This window comes from Aspergillus mulundensis, assembly GCF_003369625.1.
Source record: "Aspergillus mulundensis strain DSM 5745 chromosome Unknown scaffold_29, whole genome shotgun sequence".
Lineage (NCBI taxonomy): Eukaryota > Fungi > Ascomycota > Eurotiomycetes > Eurotiales > Aspergillaceae > Aspergillus > Aspergillus mulundensis.
Window position 1 is genome coordinate 1 of NW_020797917.1, and position 17671 is coordinate 17671.

Here is a 17671-nt window from a genome sequence, read left to right on the forward strand (position 1 = left end):
TCCCAAGGCCTCGGGAGAGCGAAGCGTGTCCTAAGTTCTTCTCCTCTGACCCACCCTAGATAGTAGTGCAGAAGCTGTATGAGGCGTATGAGTGGCCTTTCTGCAGCTAGTGGCTCCACCAGGCCCTCTAGATACATGCACTGCCACAGTGCTGTCATTTGGCAGTTGGCACTTCATATTATTTCTTGCCTTTGGACTGAAAAAAGGCTCTTTTCTTTTCCCCTGCCTGACAAATACGGAGTACAGGATCATCACTGAGTTACGGAGTAGTCCTTTCTATCAATCAGTCCTGGGATAGCCTGATATGCGCGCAGGGCCCGTTGTCGTCATCTCGAGATCGCAGCGGAGTGGTACGACGACTCGACTATTCTGACTGCATTTCGCAGTGGGAGTCTGGCACTGATCTTGCTTCATCCACTTTAGCCACTGGTGGATCACTATTTCCTGCAGCTCCCAGATTTCTCAGTCCAAAACTCCAAAATCACCCCTTAAGTTGCTTCCCTCTCAGGTATGGTGTCGTCGGACCAAGAATGATGCTCCCACGGAGTAGTCTTGGATTCTTATGGGACAGTCCGGCTTCCGCGGAAGACGAATCAAGCGAAGACCTGGCGGGCTGCCACTACCAGGCTACCGGATTCTCCCATGGAACCGTTCTGCCCTTAGGTCCTTAATGTCGACGTGTGTTGCCTGCGGAGTATCTACGGCATATTTCATATTGTTGGAGCCGGCGCCGATACAGATGCCCGCACGGCGGATGTAGTAGTGGGATCGAACGCACCCAAGTGCTAAGCGCTAAATTGACTACGTCTGATACTAGAAAAGTGCAGTTCCCCATTACTGTCCAACCTCCAAAGCAATGCACTTTATATCGATTAGACTACGGGGGCCGTTTCCTTCAGCGCTCGTCTTCTCCGTAAGATTATCACTCCTGACGATGAACTACAGACCGTCGGAGTATGAAAATCGAAACCCTCTGGTCCTGGTCCCCTGGAGCAAGGATACTATGGAGACGAATAACATCCAATCATAAGCATGCCAGCTTACAGCACTGCCTCAATCTTGGAGCTAACCTGTTTTGCACAGCTCACCGCTCTCGATCTGGATATCCGACATCCAGCTCATGGGCGACACAAAAATGTGGTGGCGTCCGCCTTTGTAAGGCTGAATGAGCCGACTGTATCTGCTTAAATTCTCAGCCTAAGTGCTACAAATGTCTGCAATTCAGGGAGGCTGTCGATAATCTCCCCCACGTTTATGCCCTGCCTCGCGAACGACAGGGCATGTACATACAGAACTGTACGACCACGCAGGCATTCGGCCTGGAGAATATTACGTCGATTATGGATTATCTGGAGTACCAACTGCTCGCAGTCTCAGGGCACCACTAGATAGAATTGAATTACTGTAACATGCGGTGGACTAGAGCAACCCCTATTTATCGACTTTTCCGAAGACAGCAGCATAGCATTGCTATTTCAAGGCAGCAGCTCTCGTCCTCTGGTATACCGACGTATCCCTGGAAGCGAAGAAGATATTGAGGTCTCCGGAATACAAAAGAGGAAGGTATGTCTTGACAGATGGCTTTAGATGGTTCTTCGCGGAGATCGATATTCGACTGCAGTGACGTTCATGGCTTCATGGCTCCATGATTGACTCGCGCTGGGCCACTGTCGTTGAATTGACAGTAGTAAATGGGAGAGGGTCAGTATAGCCTTCAAAGTGTGTAATCTACGTAATTTCAGTAATTTATGCGATAATTTGCAATTTCCGGGAGGGACAGGACTAGGCACGCTACCAACTAACTCCAGATCTTCAAATACGAAAGAGTATCATTCATTATTCTTAACTGATTCTTTCCCTCCCTCCAGGCTCCTCTCCTCCAGTCCGGCTTCCTGCACCTGAACCCTGTCGCACTCGACTCAACTCCAGTCCCAGCTGCCCAGCTGCCCATCTTATCCCTGTCCGGTTCGAGGAGTGAAGAAACAAGAAACCAGGAAAGAAAAGGGCACCTTTGACCATCGACAATAATCGACTCCAATATCGCCGTCCACTTCCAGCCTTGTAGGGACCAATAAGGCCGTGGGTTGCACCACCATCGCCCTACGCTCTGTACAGTACTTCCACCCTCGCACTTACTCGGTCTTCTCCGTCCGCCCTCTCATCTTTGTCTTCATCGTCATCCATGGTTTCTCCCTCCTTCTCCCCTTCGGTCACTGCAACTCTGTGCATTTGACACGTGCCTCATCCCTCCCGCCTGTTCCTTGAGGTTATTTCCGCACCTTGGGTCCCGCTACAGCGCCTCCGGACGGACGAGAGCTCTCGACAGCCTTGTGCCAATAAAATCTCTCCGCAGCGACAGTGCAGATTGCAGACACAGCCTTGGGCTATCCCTGTGTCTATTGACAACCACTGTTCGCAAACAATTCCCCAGCATGTCCGGTCAATCTTACACTCCTGCTGTTCTCCATTGCCAATAACTTGCCGCTGTCGGCAAGCTTCTCGACAGCTGACAGCTGAATGGGATAACTTGAGACATTCCTTCGCCTGCAGCTACTTTGCCTCTGAGATCGCCACCACGATCATCTATTTATCGACCCTCGAGTAGCCATCCAGGCGCTTGCTTTATTCGTTCGAGCCACTGCCTTGTATAGATCGGGGTTTTAGAAGCGGGATCTTCTACCACTCCATTGCAACTGGCTCTTTTCATTCTATCTCATCTGTATAGAACATCCTGTTTTGCACGATCTGAAGTCGCTCCTTTAGATTGTCTTTCAATTTCGATCTGTGCTTTTATTCAACTCGGTATTGCTCGGTGATTATCGATGAGTAACCCTAGGGTGCCTTTGCTTCTGTACGATGGACTTTCCACGACTTTCGCCCCCTTCGATTAACATCCACGACTTCAACAGCAGTCATATGTCTACCGCGAGAGCCATGCCCGGGCAGTCATTCCCTTCACAGGGCCCAGTACCGATCCGAACAAACACAATGGCGAACTTCGCGCCTCCACCATTACCACCACCTCCGCGAATCAGTGACCTAGAGAATGGGTACGATGCGGGTTGGATACACGCAAATGCTAGGCCCCCGCCCGGGTCTACGAAACTCGCGCCTATTAACCCTAACTCAAGTCTGTTTGGCGACCACCGTCGCCCAGAGTATCCCTTGCCTCGGCCTGACCCGATGGCGCTGGATGAATTGAATGGCAGACAAAGCGGTCTACATTCTGTGAGGAGCCCCGAAGCGCATATTAAAATTGAACCACCTCCGCCTGCCGATGAAGGTTTCCGCAACTCAATCTCAATGGGCACTCCCGGACCTTTGTAAGTATCCATTTTATCAACTGCGGTTGTTGAAGGCTCTCATACAAGCGGCTAGGAACTAACCTTCTCAACAGTCTCAAAGGCGAACATGACTTCTCCCGACGAAGCGTCAAAGACTCATCACATGCTTATGATCAACATCTCCTATCTAAGATTGGGAAACCAGTCTCCCCGCGACAGTCGGTCAGCATGGGAACAGATAACAGAGGCTCCTTATCAACTCTCCCAATACCGTCAAGGGGATTCTCAAGCTTGCCTTCACCAGCTGGCTCCGACGTGCCCTCTCTCGACGTGCGGTGGTCTGGTGGTTCTCATTCTGGTGGTATATCTCCAAACACCAAGGTGGCATGGAGAGATTACTTGGGCCGTCGGAGCCCAAGCGTTGAAAGCAACGCTCCCTCCTCTACATTGGACTACGAACACCATTCCCCGTTCTCCCGCGATGGTCGCCGTAGAGGCGGTACTACACCACAGTATGACGATTTATCTAGCCTTCCAAGCCGATCGAACCGAGGTAGCTACGATCAGAGCGTTGTTTCGGATATGGAAGGTGAATTTTCCACAGACGAATCCATGCCGTCACGGTTATTCAACGTCCGCGAGGCGACTCCGCCGTACCTAGAAGCTACTCGATCTGGCACTAAACGAAGGGCATCGTCCCCACCTCGCGAGCCTATAGGCAATGATAAGCATGCGCTTCACGCCACAACAAGCAACGGCGATCTCTCTCAGCGGAGGACCACCGGGCATCCTTTCACCAATAATCTATCGGTAAATAACGGCTATACCCATAGTTACGGAAGTTTATCGGCCGCTTCATCCGTGAGCATGCGGACCACCGCGTCATATTCTTCAGTTGCCCCATCTATAGGCAGCAGCATTACTACTGTGTCGACGTACGACCGTTCGCCCACAGGGCTGTCACCAAAATCTGACCTCGACGCTTTTCATGAAAAGATGATAAACTCCGGCCCGACCGCGGGGTTATCTGCTCAATTGGCTGCGCAAACCGCCCAGGACAACGGTTCTCTTGACGCGTCTAGCTCGAATTCTTCAAGGAAGATGTCGTTCCCGTCGAATCTCAGTGTCCCCAAGCCGTCAACGACTAAAATCGGTGGACTTTACATCTGTGACTGTTGCCCTAAGAAGCCCAAAAAGTTTGACAGTCCTGAAGAACTTCGGTTAGTCTCTAATCTATCCATTAAAATGATACAGTCTAACATGAGCAGTTCCCACGCATTGGAGAAACAGTACTCTTGTCTATACTGCAACAACCGATTCAAGAACAAGAACGAAGCCGAGCGCCACCAAAATTCCCTTCATTTGCGACGCCATTCTTGGTCCTGCGCCGCGCTACCGGGTTACCAAGCAGCATTCCACCCGTCACCGTCTTCATCGCAACCCGGATCAAGCGCTGCTTCTCACGACAGCTGCGGGTACTGCGGCGAAGAGTTCCCAAACTATCCGCAACCAGATTGGGACTCACGGTTCGAGCATCTCACTTCCATCCACAAGTTTGGTGAATGCAACAACTCGAAGAAATTCTTCCGCGCGGACCATTTCCGGCAGCATCTCAAACACAGCCATGCGGGGACCAGTGGGAAATGGACCAATATCTTGGAAAATGCTTGCATGAAAGAAGAAGCTCCCCCTGTGCCTATCAATGCACCCTCGAAATAAGATTGATGATCTTCGGATTGCAGACTGCCTTACTCCACGGGAAACAGAAAGCACATCCAACCGTCAATCTGTCTTTTCCTTCTCTGTATCTGAATCATACTTTTACTCTTCTCTATCTACCTACCCGTCTCATGGAACTCGGGGCTCGAGATATTAGACGTACCAAACCAGGTGCCTATACAGGAGACATGAAAGGAGACATGTTTCTCAAGAGCACGAAACGTTTTACAGAAAAACTACGCCTACAATTCACGCGACATGACCCATCATTTCCCTTATCTCATCTCCTTCTCTCTATTCCTATCTATTTACCTACTCTTATATTCTTGGAGCGCATTCTTCAAAACTGGAGTCTGGGAAACTTGAGGTTTCGTCTTGATTTTGTTTTTTCTGGTACTTTTTTTTGGTTTGGGTTGCAAACGGCAAGTGGCAATGGGTGCGCATCAGGTCGGGTAAAAAACGAGGCTTTTGAGTGCTTTTCCTTTTTCTTTTTTGGTTGGACGGGTTAAGCGCTGGGTTGGGACGTTATCTATCATTGTGGGCTAGGTGATCTGTATGTACATAGACGGAAAAGATGAAGAAGGTCCCTGATTCCTATGCCAAGTCATGAGAGTCAGCCATCATGATATAACTATACAAGCAAACAAAAAGAGTTACAAAGCTGTGCTTATAATTCATTTCTCATGCTTAGTATCTTCTCATTTCACTAGTAAGTAGCAGAGGAATAGCAAAGTGACAATCATGAACCCCCCCCCCCCCCCAAAATGGTAAGACAGAACAACGCCGGCAATGCAGTGCAGATGCACGTAAATCAAGTATGACTTTGCTTTTTAAAAGTCATCATTTTTGGTCACATATTTCAGGTTTGCCAAGATCTATTCCAAATAGAAGTTACAGACCCTAGGTCTTACCCTTTAAGTTGCAAATTCCGGTAGGTATCAGGGCTCTTCACTCGTCAACAGCACCCGCAGCCTCCTTCGCCAACCTCAAATCCTTCCCTACAAGCCCTACATCCTTATAGTAAGGACTGAATGCAGCCAATAGACTCTTCAGAGAAGCTCGAAGCGACTCGATAACAAGCTCGACCTCTGGAACTCTCCGCGCAGCCGCCTGTGCAGAAGGATCACTCGAGGACGGAAATGCAGAGTCTGTCCAGTGGATATCCAGCTCGACATGGGCGTAGGCGTCGAGTGTGGTTACAGTTTCGGTAAAGAGGCGGATGATGGCGGGGACGTCGGCTTGGACTTTGCCGTAGGAGTCTTCATTGAGAGAGGCGATAAGAAGGCGGGTGAGGCATTCAATGGCGTCGATGATGGATGATAGGGAGGCGGTGGGTGTGCCGAAGACAGTACCGGATAGACGGCGGGCGAAGGTTTGGCGAATGAGTAGACCGATAGGGGAGCAGAGAAGCGAGGCAAGGATAGGGTGGATCTTTTCGGGTCTGGTAGTTGAGGCGCCCGTGAGGAATTTGAGGTCCTGGGCTGAGGAGAGTAATCTTTGTTTGCGTTCTGGGCTGAGCACGGCGGAGGAGGCGCGGTCAAAGGCGTCGCGGGCTCGAGCTCGAGCCTTAGGTGTCCAGTCTGGAGACTGGCCTATTGACCTGAAGGTGCTACTGAAGCCATCGCCAAGTTTTCCCTGGGTTGTGATGGACTTGGGAGAGGCGGCGAAGATGTTGCCCTCCTGTACTGGATCGGTAAGTCGGGGTAGAGTGCGAAGAGTAGGCTCGGTTTTCGTCTCTTTCGTCTCAGCCGCTGACGGCTTGGAGGTTAGACTAGATTTCTTCTCATTGATACGAGTTGAAATGCCTTGAATCACATCCGTGGCTGCTTGCAGAATCTGCGTCCAAGCAGATCCACCTTCGCGGTCAATGTCGTTGAAGATTGCCTTTCGTCGGTCCGGGAATTGTTGGCTGATAAAGCACAGTTCCCAAAAGGCAAACGCGCGAACGGTCTCCTTCTTCGCTTTCAGCCCATTCAGCAGGCTACCGTTGGGATCTTTAGTCTCTGAGGTCAATGGCTGGCCCCGCTTCAGAGGTTGCTGACTGAGGAAAATAGAGAAGAAAAGATTGGTGGTCTGCCAGCATAGCACCAGTAGCGCGCCCGAAAACATGGTTCGTGCAATCAGAAGTGGCTTGACTGGAAGGATGAGGCTGGGAGGGTCAGCGGCAGACCTAGGGAAGTCCCAGAACAATTTGGCAAGGGACATCGTGTAACTCCATGCTCGACGTCTGAGGAAGAAGACGTAGACCATTGGACATATAGCTGCAACGACCGTGCTCCTCACAAAGCCTTCTTTCACAACTTGCTGTAGCCCTTCCTGCAGACGCTTTGAAATAGGTTGGATCGGGTGCGTTTTCTGGTCAGCGCCATCGGCGGGCTTTTCGGTAATTGCAATGGGAACACGATCGTAATCGTTATAGAGGTGAGCCAAGGACTGTACGATGGCCAGAAGTAGATGATACGTATATATGTAGATAGGTCGTTCGTTCAAAGTCGCTCGCTCATGAGGGCTACTCCTCGTTAGCTTGGCCTCAATCAGCATGTTTTGAAAAGCTTCCTAACTTACCTGCCACGCTTCACCCATTCCAAATGTGCGCTGATAGGCGAGGACCACTTGTATAGTTCACTGAACCACCACGCGGAGAATATGTACCACCCGAAAGTCTGGATGACGTGAAGTGGAAAGAGGTATTGGAAAGTGTTGATGGAAGAGCTCGTCGTTCTCGAGCCAATGTGCATTTGACCAACCCGCAGGACGAAGATAGCGAGAGGTGATATGAAGAGAAGCACGGTGCGAATGCCACATGGTCCGAAGGGGAACAGGGTCCAGAATACTTTCAAGTTCAGAGACAATTAGCTACTGCGCAGCTGAAGGTGTTCAATATACTTACATGAAGAGTTGTCGCCGATCAGAACCGAGGTCGCATAACAGACCAGCAATGATAATGCGGAAGCATGGACAAATCTCCGGTGTAGCGCTGATGTGAGAATGCGCCGGTACGGGCGAGGTTTTGCGGCCATGGTGTTGAGCTTAAGGTGACTGCAATATCGAGATGGTGGACAATTTCACAGCATCATCAGGCGGGCGACGATAATATACCATTAAATACCGCCCCGGGCGGAAACGATGGCGAGTGCAGTGCTTCCTTGAGGTTTGGCGACGGTGAGTGCGGCGAGTCGATAATGAAGCTTTGAAGCTTTTTTTGGTGAACGCCATCAAAACACTCAAGCCACACCCCGTTGGTCAGGTGATGCTTCATCAGCCACAGACCTTGATGTCATCACATCATGTGATTGAGGCCTGCAGATCCGGGCATCAACATCAGCGGGCATCGACGCTTGAACCTGCAGGCAGCTGCTTGGTATTTCCATTCCTCGTTCTACCCGCATAATATACTTCGTTCTCCATTTCTGCTTCTCTTGCTAAAATATGTCGTTCAATCACCTGAGTTCTCTTGAATCCCAGCCCACCACCTACCGGCGTTCGGACGACCCGCAGTACCATGATGATCCCGAGTTCCAGCGGTTGACTGAGTCCCTCTCGAACCAACTCTTCACGCTGACCTCAAACATTACCCGCTTGTCGGATCAGATCGCCCTTCTCGGGACAAAGCGTGACACTGAACGAGTTCGAGAGCGGGTTCACAATCTTCTCGAGCAAACCCGCACCGGATTTAGGGATGTTGGCGACGGGGTCAAGAAGGTCCAAAACTGGGAGGACGTCAATGTATGTCAGCATCAAAAGGATCCGTGGTGCTGGTCTGGTAACTAACAAACGCTTTATAGCCCTCGCAGAAATGGACACAGCAGAAGTTGTCAACAGAGTTCAAGGCCACTTTAGAAGAATTCCAGACCGTCCAGCGTCGAGCCCTAGAGAAACAACGTGCCTCCGCAGTTGCAGCGCGCACCGCCGTAGACGAGGCAGAACACGCAACGGAAGGCGGCACTCAACAACAGCAGCAACAGCTCCTCGAGGAGCAGCCACGCCTAGCGAACCAAGACGAAGTTGATTTCCAAGAAGCCCTGATCATCGAGCGCGAAGCAGAGATTCGCAACATTGAGCAGAGTGTCGGCGAACTGAACGAGCTGTTCCGGGATGTTGCTCACATCGTGAATGAGCAGGGCGAGCAATTAGACACCATCAGCGGAAACGTCGAGAACGTCCATGCCAACACTCAAGGTGCGAACGTTGAGCTCCGCAGTGCTAGCCGTTACCAGAAGAACGCCCGAACTAAGGCTTGCTGTCTGCTGATAATCCTTGCCGTCATTTTGGCTATCATCATCCTTGCGGCCGTTCTTGGGTAGGCGCCTAATGATCCCCATGCTACCTTTCATGACGTTAGATGTTATGCTTTCCTTTTAGTCCTTTGTGATATCCTCCTGTACAGTTTATGTACAATGTTGCTTTGCGCTACTGTGAACAGTATTATGGTTACAATCGTAACCGTTCTGGCGTTAGAGTGGATATTCTATATGCATTTGTTATGCTGCTTCCTGATATTATACATCGCCTCAATGTTATACATACGATACAATTGAACGACCGACCCGATTCCCAAACTCCAGCTCTATAATCATACCGTGAAGGGAAAATATTGTTCTTTATAGACCCGAAAATCGCTTGAACCTCATTATGCAGCCTTCCCAAGAATTCAACTTCGGCCGCACGTCAAGGTAAAAGCTGAGCTTGCCTGGTCCAGCATTTGCAGCCAGACCGACTCCATTGCTCCCTCCGGTTGACTTCCCTTGATAGAAATCAATAACATACTCAATCCGCTCTCCGCCACATCTCTCTACGACCCAGTCGTGTCGATCAAAAGGAAGCTGGTACCCCATCAGGCTGTTCATGCGCGCTCTGGGGCTCAAAAACTCCGGCTCAGAACCCAATCCGCGGAATGAGTACAGCTTAGGCCCCCCGCACTTCTTACTGCCGGGATCCGAGCTTGGCGCTTTCTGCTCCCATTCTAGAATTTGCTGCCATGCGCGCTCGTTGACAGCGTTGTGAATCGGAATAATTGATGCTACTGTAGTCGCTAATTCTGAGGCCGAACCGACTGAAGATGGTGTGTTGCCCTTGCGCATTAACGCTTCGAAGAATTGCCGCTCAGAAGGATAGATCCAGTTCCCCGTTGACTTGTCATGGCCAGTTTCGGTTTCCGCATTTGATGGCGTACCGTGCGACGCAGTCGGTGATGCATACGGTGAAGAGGGTGCGGCGGGACACTCGGATGGTGGTGCGTCCGAATCGGATACGATTGCTCTTGGTATACTGCTTACTTCGCGGTCTGCTGAAAGGGGGCGTTGCTGTTTTCCTCCAGCTGTTGTTGGCTTTCCGTCATTTGAGGCGATAGGATGAGGAGCATCTCCGGGCTTATGTTGCTGCAGCCATGCCTCACGGGTTTTATGATCAACGGGGCAAGTGGCCGCCGGGGTGGATGAAGCGGATGATGCTGGGGTGCTTGCGCCCTGGCCCATTGGGACGTTAGCGTACTCTGATGTATGCAAAAAGAAGAGAAGAAGTGAGAACTGGAAGAAATGAGAGAGCGGGCGTCGATGTGCTTGGTAATAGAGAGGTTCTGCCACGGGAGCGCTCGGCGAAACTCATTAAATTCGTAGTGCCGGCAGTTCCAAATTAGGCAATATTATGTAACCCCGACGCGGCGCGCCAAGTACGCTAAATTATTAAATTGGGTGCGACATTTGGCGTTACTAGCTGCCCAGGCGACAGCGGCAATATAGGTGTTAAATTAACTGTAAATTGCGTTAGTTACTAATAAGAGTTAAGAAGTGTTCTAATAAACAAATTTTGAGTGTTATTCATAATGCGGAAGTCGCTTTACATATAAATTTTAGTGTAAAGTAACCTTTTTAAAATGTTAAAACGCGTCGCGAGGCCCCAACGAACACAACACTTACTTAACCGCGCTAGCGCCGCGCTAAGCCTATTTAAATTAAGCAGATGGCAAGCTTAACAAGGAGATTATTTAAACTGACGGGTCAGTTGTTTAGGTTGACGGGTCGCCCCCCAAAATTACTGCAAAAACTAACTGCTAAAAGTACAGGCCACCTTTACATAAGGCATTAGGGTGTTACGGTTAGGTTAGGGTGGTTAGGGTAATTAGGGTCCTTAGGGTTTATGGTTAGGTTAGGGTAAAAAGGTTAGGGCCCTCAGGAATGAGTTTAAAAGGCCTTTAATATAATAGTTAAGGTGGTAAAAGGTGGTAGAAAAGCGACTATTTGGACATCCTAAATTGGCGATTTTTGGTGGGGGCGACCCGTCAACCTAAACAAGTGACCCGTCAGTTTAAATAATCTCCTTAACAAGCTTGCTGCGTGCTTAATTTTTTGGACCGCCTTTTTAATTGGGACGGCCCTCGGGCGCGCTAAGCCTAATTAAATTAAGCATGCCGTTAAGCCTACGTGGCAGAACCTCTCTAATGCGAAAAAGAAGCAAAGGGCCGGACTAACGCTGCACACCGCCCGCAGCGCCTGATGGACTTACTCCGAGCGAGTCTCCGTCCAGACTATATTTACTTTTTGTGTCGCTCGTCCCGATCCCCTTTTCTGGGAACCTCAGCTGTTTATCTTCTCCCCTTTTCTCTGTTTCTTCGATCTTTCAAGCTATTCTGAGTATATCCCGCATTACAATGGCTGCTATCTCTGAGAGTCCTGTCTACCGGGCTACTACTACTGCCCCTGTTAACATTGCCGTTATCAAGTGAGTACATTACGACACCCCGCCATTGTGCAACGCATTGGCTTATATTGCTGTCTAGATACTGGGGAAAGCGTGATGCCACTTTGAATCTGCCCACCAACTCTTCCCTATCCGTCACCCTATCTCAGCGCTCTCTCCGCACACTCACCACTGCCTCATGCTCTGCCAACTACCCCGCCGCCGACGAGCTCACGCTCAATGGCAAGTCGCAGGATATTCAGTCCTCCAAGCGTACTCTGGCTTGCCTCGCTAGCCTACGGGCTCACCGACAAGAACTCGAGAATACCGACTCGTCCCTTCCTAAGCTCTCTGCCCTCCCGTTGAGGATCGTTTCCGAAAACAACTTCCCCACCGCCGCGGGCCTCGCCAGCTCGGCTGCCGGATTCGCAGCCTTGGTCCGCGCCGTGGCCGATCTCTACAAGCTTCCCCAGTCGCCAACAGAGCTCAGTCGTATAGCCCGCCAGGGTTCCGGCTCGGCTTGTCGCTCTCTGATGGGAGGTTACGTCGCCTGGCGCGCCGGTGAGCTCGCAGACGGAAGCGACAGTCTTGCGGAGGAGGTTGCGTCGCAAGCCCACTGGCCTGAGATGCGCGCACTTATTCTGGTCGTGAGTGCAGAGAAGAAGGATGTTCCCAGTACGACGGGTATGCAGACGACGGTTGCAACATCCGAGCTTTTCGCGACGCGCGCAAACGCTGTCGTCCCCGCGAGAATGACTGCTATTGAAAGAGCTATCCAGAACCGTGATTTCCCTACCTTCGCCGAAATCACCATGCGTGACTCGAATGGTTTCCATGCTACCTGCCTTGACTCGTGGCCTCCCATCTTCTACATGAATGATGTCTCCAGGGCCGCTGTCAGGCTCGTACACGATATCAACAATGCCGTCGGCCGCAATGTGTGCGCGTACACTTTCGACGCCGGCCCTAATGCTGTCATTTATTATCTGGAGAAGGACTCTGAGATAGTTGCGGGAACATTTAGGTCGATTCTCGGCACAGAGCTCGAGGGATGGTCTGGTCCCTTCTATGACGCCGTAAAGGACATCGGTTCTGGCGTCTCTCTGGATCAGGTGGACTCTCGGGCTGTTCACGTGCTAAAGACCGGATTGAGCCGTGTAATCCTCACCGGTGTCGGTGAGGGTCCGGTCAGCGTGGAGGACCACCTCGTCGGTGAGAAGGGTGAGATCCTCTCTACCCAATAGAATGGGGTGGGGAACACCAGAGACGAAACGATTTATGATTCCGTCAAATTGCATCATCATATTTTAAGGATACTGGTATTTAATTGCAAGCCGAGCATCGTTTGATACGATACGCCGGCATGATGCTGAACATTTCGGTTGTCTTTGATTGACGTTAGTCAACTTTTCCGTATAACAAACACATACTACATCTACCCATAATAAATAGTTAGCTACTCGATTTTATTACAAAATACCTGAATGAACTTTTGATATACCGTATATGTAAAAATTATAGCCACAACGTTAATTCAACAACGCCGACTTCTTCATCTGTTTAATTTTCGGCGGCTCCTGTCCCTTCCCAACACCCATGGTCGACACAATGCTCTCCCAGAATACCCTCTGCCCACCCTGCGGCATCGGAACATCCACAGGACCGTTCACAAAGTTCTCAACATCAGCAGCCTGCTCCCCCTCTTGCTCCTGCTGTTGCTGCTGTTGCTGGGCAGCAAAAACCTCCTCCTGACTCTCCTCACAAAGCTTCAGCACATCACTCATAGCCTTCTCAATCGCCGCAGCGCGCTCCCTCATGCCCCTGCGCAGTAACGCATCAACCAGATTATCCACCTCCGAGACCGTCGCGCCAACACGCTCGATGAGTCGGCGCACACTGTTGACCAGATACTCCTCCTCATAAACAGTTCCCTTCTTCCCACGAGCACGCTTACGCTCTTCCTTACGGCGGTTTCGCGAACTCTGGCGCGAGGACGTCGTTTTACCAGACGATGTCTTGCCCGTGTACCGCGTAAACATACTCTTACCAGCGAGAGTCGAGGCATCTGTTGCTGCTAGCGAGACGTTATCGGGAATTTCCACACCTGCGCCACCATCGGCCATAGTGGGGTCACCGCCGAAGTAAGCCAGTGGGTCGTGGATACGGCGCACACGCAGTTCCGCGATGCGAGGGACCTGCGCCTGTAGCTGGGAGCGGAAGTCGGCGAGGAGGTCGGTCATTGAGCCCATGGCATCCGCGAGTGCAGCGTCCACGATTTCAGGGACGAGGGATTGCACGCCGTGCAGGGTGAGGAGGCGCGATGCATCGGAAAATCGCGAGCCGCGACAGAGGAGGCGGGCGGCGGTAGGGATATCGTGGAGGTGTTCGGCGTGGATTTGCGAGGCGGAGAGGTAGTCTTTGTCTTCTTCGACTAGGGTCGTGGCGAGGTCGGTGGCGTGTGTTGTTAGCTCGGCTGGGGGTAGAGGGACCAGCATTGCGGTGTAAAGAGATTCGCGCCAGAGATGGGCGAGCTGGTAGCATTTGTAGGCGTCTGTGTAGAGGGAGAGAGATTCGTAGGCTGTTTGAGCTTCATTAGCGCGTGAAGCCTAAGTATGGGATGTGTGGGCCTACCAATTCCTGCATCCTTGTACTGGGATTCCTCGTAGAGATGTTTTGCGTAGAGGTGGGTGACGTCGCGCAGTTGATCAGGCTGGTATTTGTAAATGTCGATGGCGTCTTTGTACAGAACGTGCTTGACCACGTATTCCCGGAGTTCGTCGTGTGCGCCTACTCCGTGGAGGTGTCCGAGGGCCTTTGCCCATCTGCCTAAGTAGTTGTCGATTTCAAAGTATCGACGCAGATCTGGGAGCTGCTGGAGCTTCCGCAGGAATGGGAGATATTCGCGGGGGTCCTATGCTTCATTAGAATGTCTCTTTGATATCCGTGCGAGGAAACACATACCCTCTGAGCTTGTTGGGCTACGAGCAGTGTAAGCTCTAGATCGTAGAGACCCAGTGCACTGTCATAGAGCCTATTGGCATCCGTCAGGAAGCACATATGTTCCACAGCATCCTCTGCTTGTTCAGAACTCTCCTCTGATATCTACTTAGTACGATATCGAACCTATTAGACAAGGCAAGACATACCTTTCAAGCGTGCTACTAGTCGGAGACCGGATTCAAGGTCCGGTGGCAACTTGCAAACATGCGCAGTGATGAGGTTGTGTAGGTTAGTATCCGATCGCTTCTCCAGAGCGGCCAGGAAGCCATCGCAAATCCGGTTGACCTTGTTGCTTTTCTTTGCTGTCATGGCGAGACCGCTTTCTGGTGCAGCTTCCACGTCCAGTGCTTTTAGGGTGTCCTTGTAGAGCGTCTGTGAGACATCTTCTTCTCTGATTTGGGTTAGTAAGGCCGTTTTGAGCACTTGGAATTAACTTACTTCAAGCGGGAAAGGAACTCGTCGACAAAGTCAACCCTTTTGACCTGGTCCACGAACAACGTGATACTTTCCATGAACTGCTCAGGAGCGTAGTCGTGGATAATGTTCATATCCACCATCTGGCTGCGACAGGTGAGGAATGCAGAGCGGTAGTCTTTCCGATCAATAAAAGACCGGATACCCGCTAGCACGAGGGCTCTTGGGTAGATCGTCTCAATGTTACCCCGGGGAGCTTGCAGAATGACCGAGAATGTGGATGGCATTACGGTGACTAGGCGTGACCCACGTTCAATGCTTCTGCAACGTTCGTCCGTCTCTGGGGTGTCGGGAGGGACCTCCATGTCTTTGGTAGTGAGAATTAGCTAGAGACATATAAGCAGATCGTTGTAGGCACTAACCTTCAGCACGGCGGAGATGAACAAATTTGAGCAAATGCAAAGAAGTTGTGAATATGACATGGGAAGAGGTAACAAGGAAGGACGTGCAGTTCTTCGCAAGCAGCGTCTTATTCGCATAGAGACTTCCGGTCCTCGACAAGGACACCAATACGTGCTTTGGAGGGTTAGTGAAACACGAAAGCTGTCGAGAAGAAATCTTACTTCATATTCAAATATTTGAGCGCTCTCGGCCCAGTATGTGTCAACGGCAGGAGTTTGAGTCCAGGGCGTGACGTGGAACTCATCGGATGATGGCATTGTGATGTTAGAGTAGGTTATCAACTGTCCAGGTTGAGGAACGTGAGAGAACCAGAGAGCTTCATGTCCTAGGCTGGAAAACATGGAAACCAGATGTTCAGAGTCTGCTGCTTCGTAAACGACCTTGGTCTCCCGTGTCTCTAACGTGGTCCGCTCGATACAAGTGTTGTTCGGCCCTCTGCTGCGCAGAATGTAGACTTCATTGTCGTTAATGAAGGTTATCTGACGAGGACGGCTGTCCTTCTCATCAGACAACGGATAGCTTGACTCCAGGATGGGAGCAGGCACCGGCCTAGATTTAAGAGACCATAAATAGACGGAGAAGTGGTCGTTTGTGAGGACAGCGATTCTTGTCCCTGACTTGCTAAAGGCTACATCAATGGCGTTTGCATCAAGATGTAGCTCATTGTGGGCCATAGGGGGCGGCACGCCGGATAGTCTCAGAGGCGTCAATCTTAGGGTTTCTGCGAGAGTTAGGCAAGGCTGATTTGAGTTAGCGAGGTCAAGACGTACTTCCATCAATGACCGCAACAGCTCCAACATCATTAGGAATTGTGGTTGAGCCATGAGAGACTTCAAAAACAAATTCCCCGTCCAAAATCGATTCTGCAAAGCTGTTAGTTTGCATTGGGCACACCGTGCAGGATCTGGAACATACCAGAGGCTCCAGCAACGAAACGCAGAGCTTTCTCGTTGTGCCATTTGTAGGCAACCCGGCTCTCAGGGCTTGTAACGATGGGGATTTCCTGCTTCAAATAGTAGTGGTAGTTACCCGAGGTCCAGAATTGTATCCTGTCCTTGAATTGAACCGCGAGAACTGTTGAATCAACGTTCCAGCTCAAGTATATGTTTGACGCCCACGTAGATCGCTCTTCTTCAGCCAGACGGAGAGTGAATTGGCCGTGGCGCAAACCGTTCCTTTCAAAGAAGACCACATCAATCCGGTCATCCAGCCTCTGGATACCAGCAATGAGGTTGCCATAGGGTCTCCAACTGAGCGCTCCCTCTAGGCCATCAACTGGCTCACTAACACTGTCCAGAGTACCCTCGCGGGAATAGACCCTAATTGCACGGCGGATACCTTCAACGATGCTATTGACCGCAACGAAAGCGCCGTCTCCTCGCCAAGTAATAGTGGTTCTGCCGTCATCATTGCCGCTGAGTTTTCCCTCGTCCACCTTCTCCGGGACAGTTGGGTCTCGCATGGCCTTGGCTCTTTTTCCCTGGAACTGAGTCTCACGCTTTCCCCAGCCCACGGAGACGTGCTGGGACGCTTTGAGGTCATCTGGGGTGAAGGTGATCTCGGCAACGTTCTCAAACTCTCTAGTCATATACAGGAATGTATTGGCCGCAGTAGTCAGAGCCAGTAGCTCTTCATCAGGGGACCATGCGGCAGCTGTAATGCCGACGTCGACCGAGCCCACAATCTCGATCTTATCCTCGCCAGGGAGAGGCTCTTCACGGACAATGACAATGTCACCTCCTTCCAGGACAAGACACGCTGTGAGAGTGTCCGAAAAGTAGTGCAGAGAAAGAACCCGATCACATTCAAGATGTGGCAGGGGACATGGTGCATCCCAAGATGCGATAGTGTCGAAGATTTCTGGGCTCACGGGATCCGAGAAATACGCATCCACGCACTTTCTCCGGAGCTCGATGACTGCGTTCGTGGGCGTAGGGCCAAATGTGCAGATAACAGCATCAGAAGCTGTATCCCAAGCTGTCGCCGTGAGAGGAAGCCCATCCTGAAGCTGCACCTCTGCGAGGCGCACGTTTTTCAAGTTGCGCATCTTGATGAATCCGTGGTTACCCCACTGCCATCAACAACGGGGTTCTGCCCAAGAAGATAAAAAAGACTCG

General features: G+C 51.0%; 6 protein-coding genes across 6 annotated transcripts; 3 read left to right on the forward strand and 3 right to left on the reverse strand.

Moving 5' to 3' along the window:
- Window positions 1-2988: 2988 nt before the first annotated feature.
- znfA (putative C2H2 finger domain protein) lies at window positions 2989-5003 on the forward strand (the record flags this gene model as incomplete). The annotated part of the gene is made up of 3 exons (XM_026753541.1): window positions 2989-3323; window positions 3398-4504; window positions 4553-5003. The coding sequence occupies 3 exons, from the start codon at window positions 2989-2991 to the stop codon at window positions 5001-5003; spliced, it is 1893 nt and encodes a 630-aa protein (XP_026597861.1).
- A 948-nt stretch (window positions 5004-5951) lies between these two features.
- On the reverse strand, window positions 5952-8023 carry DSM5745_11526 (nucleoporin NDC1; the record flags this gene model as incomplete). Its single annotated transcript, XM_026753542.1, has 3 exons — window positions 5952-7512; window positions 7569-7836; window positions 7894-8023. The coding sequence occupies 3 exons, from the start codon at window positions 8021-8023 to the stop codon at window positions 5952-5954; spliced, it is 1959 nt and encodes a 652-aa protein (XP_026597862.1).
- A 409-nt stretch (window positions 8024-8432) lies between these two features.
- On the forward strand, window positions 8433-9307 carry DSM5745_11527 (SNAP receptor PEP12; the record flags this gene model as incomplete). Its single annotated transcript, XM_026753543.1, has 2 exons — window positions 8433-8729; window positions 8789-9307. The coding sequence occupies 2 exons, from the start codon at window positions 8433-8435 to the stop codon at window positions 9305-9307; spliced, it is 816 nt and encodes a 271-aa protein (XP_026597863.1).
- Window positions 9308-9604: 297 nt separating this feature from the next.
- On the reverse strand, window positions 9605-10477 carry DSM5745_11528 (cytochrome c1 heme lyase CYT2; the record flags this gene model as incomplete). Its single annotated transcript, XM_026753544.1, has 1 exon — window positions 9605-10477. The coding sequence occupies one exon, from the start codon at window positions 10475-10477 to the stop codon at window positions 9605-9607; it is 873 nt and encodes a 290-aa protein (XP_026597864.1).
- Window positions 10478-11649: 1172 nt separating this feature from the next.
- mvd1 (diphosphomevalonate decarboxylase MVD1) lies at window positions 11650-12922 on the forward strand (the record flags this gene model as incomplete). Its single annotated transcript, XM_026753545.1, has 2 exons — window positions 11650-11720; window positions 11779-12922. 2 exons carry the CDS (start codon window positions 11650-11652, stop codon window positions 12920-12922), a joined length of 1215 nt encoding a protein of 404 aa, XP_026597865.1.
- A 285-nt stretch (window positions 12923-13207) lies between these two features.
- Window positions 13208-17601, reverse strand: DSM5745_11530 (Elongator subunit IKI3; the record flags this gene model as incomplete). Its single annotated transcript, XM_026753546.1, has 9 exons — window positions 13208-14256; window positions 14310-14589; window positions 14640-14773; window positions 14825-15069; window positions 15117-15459; window positions 15515-15668; window positions 15716-16275; window positions 16325-16417; window positions 16470-17601. The coding sequence occupies 9 exons, from the start codon at window positions 17599-17601 to the stop codon at window positions 13208-13210; spliced, it is 3990 nt and encodes a 1329-aa protein (XP_026597866.1).
- Between the last annotated feature and the right edge of the window lie 70 nt (window positions 17602-17671).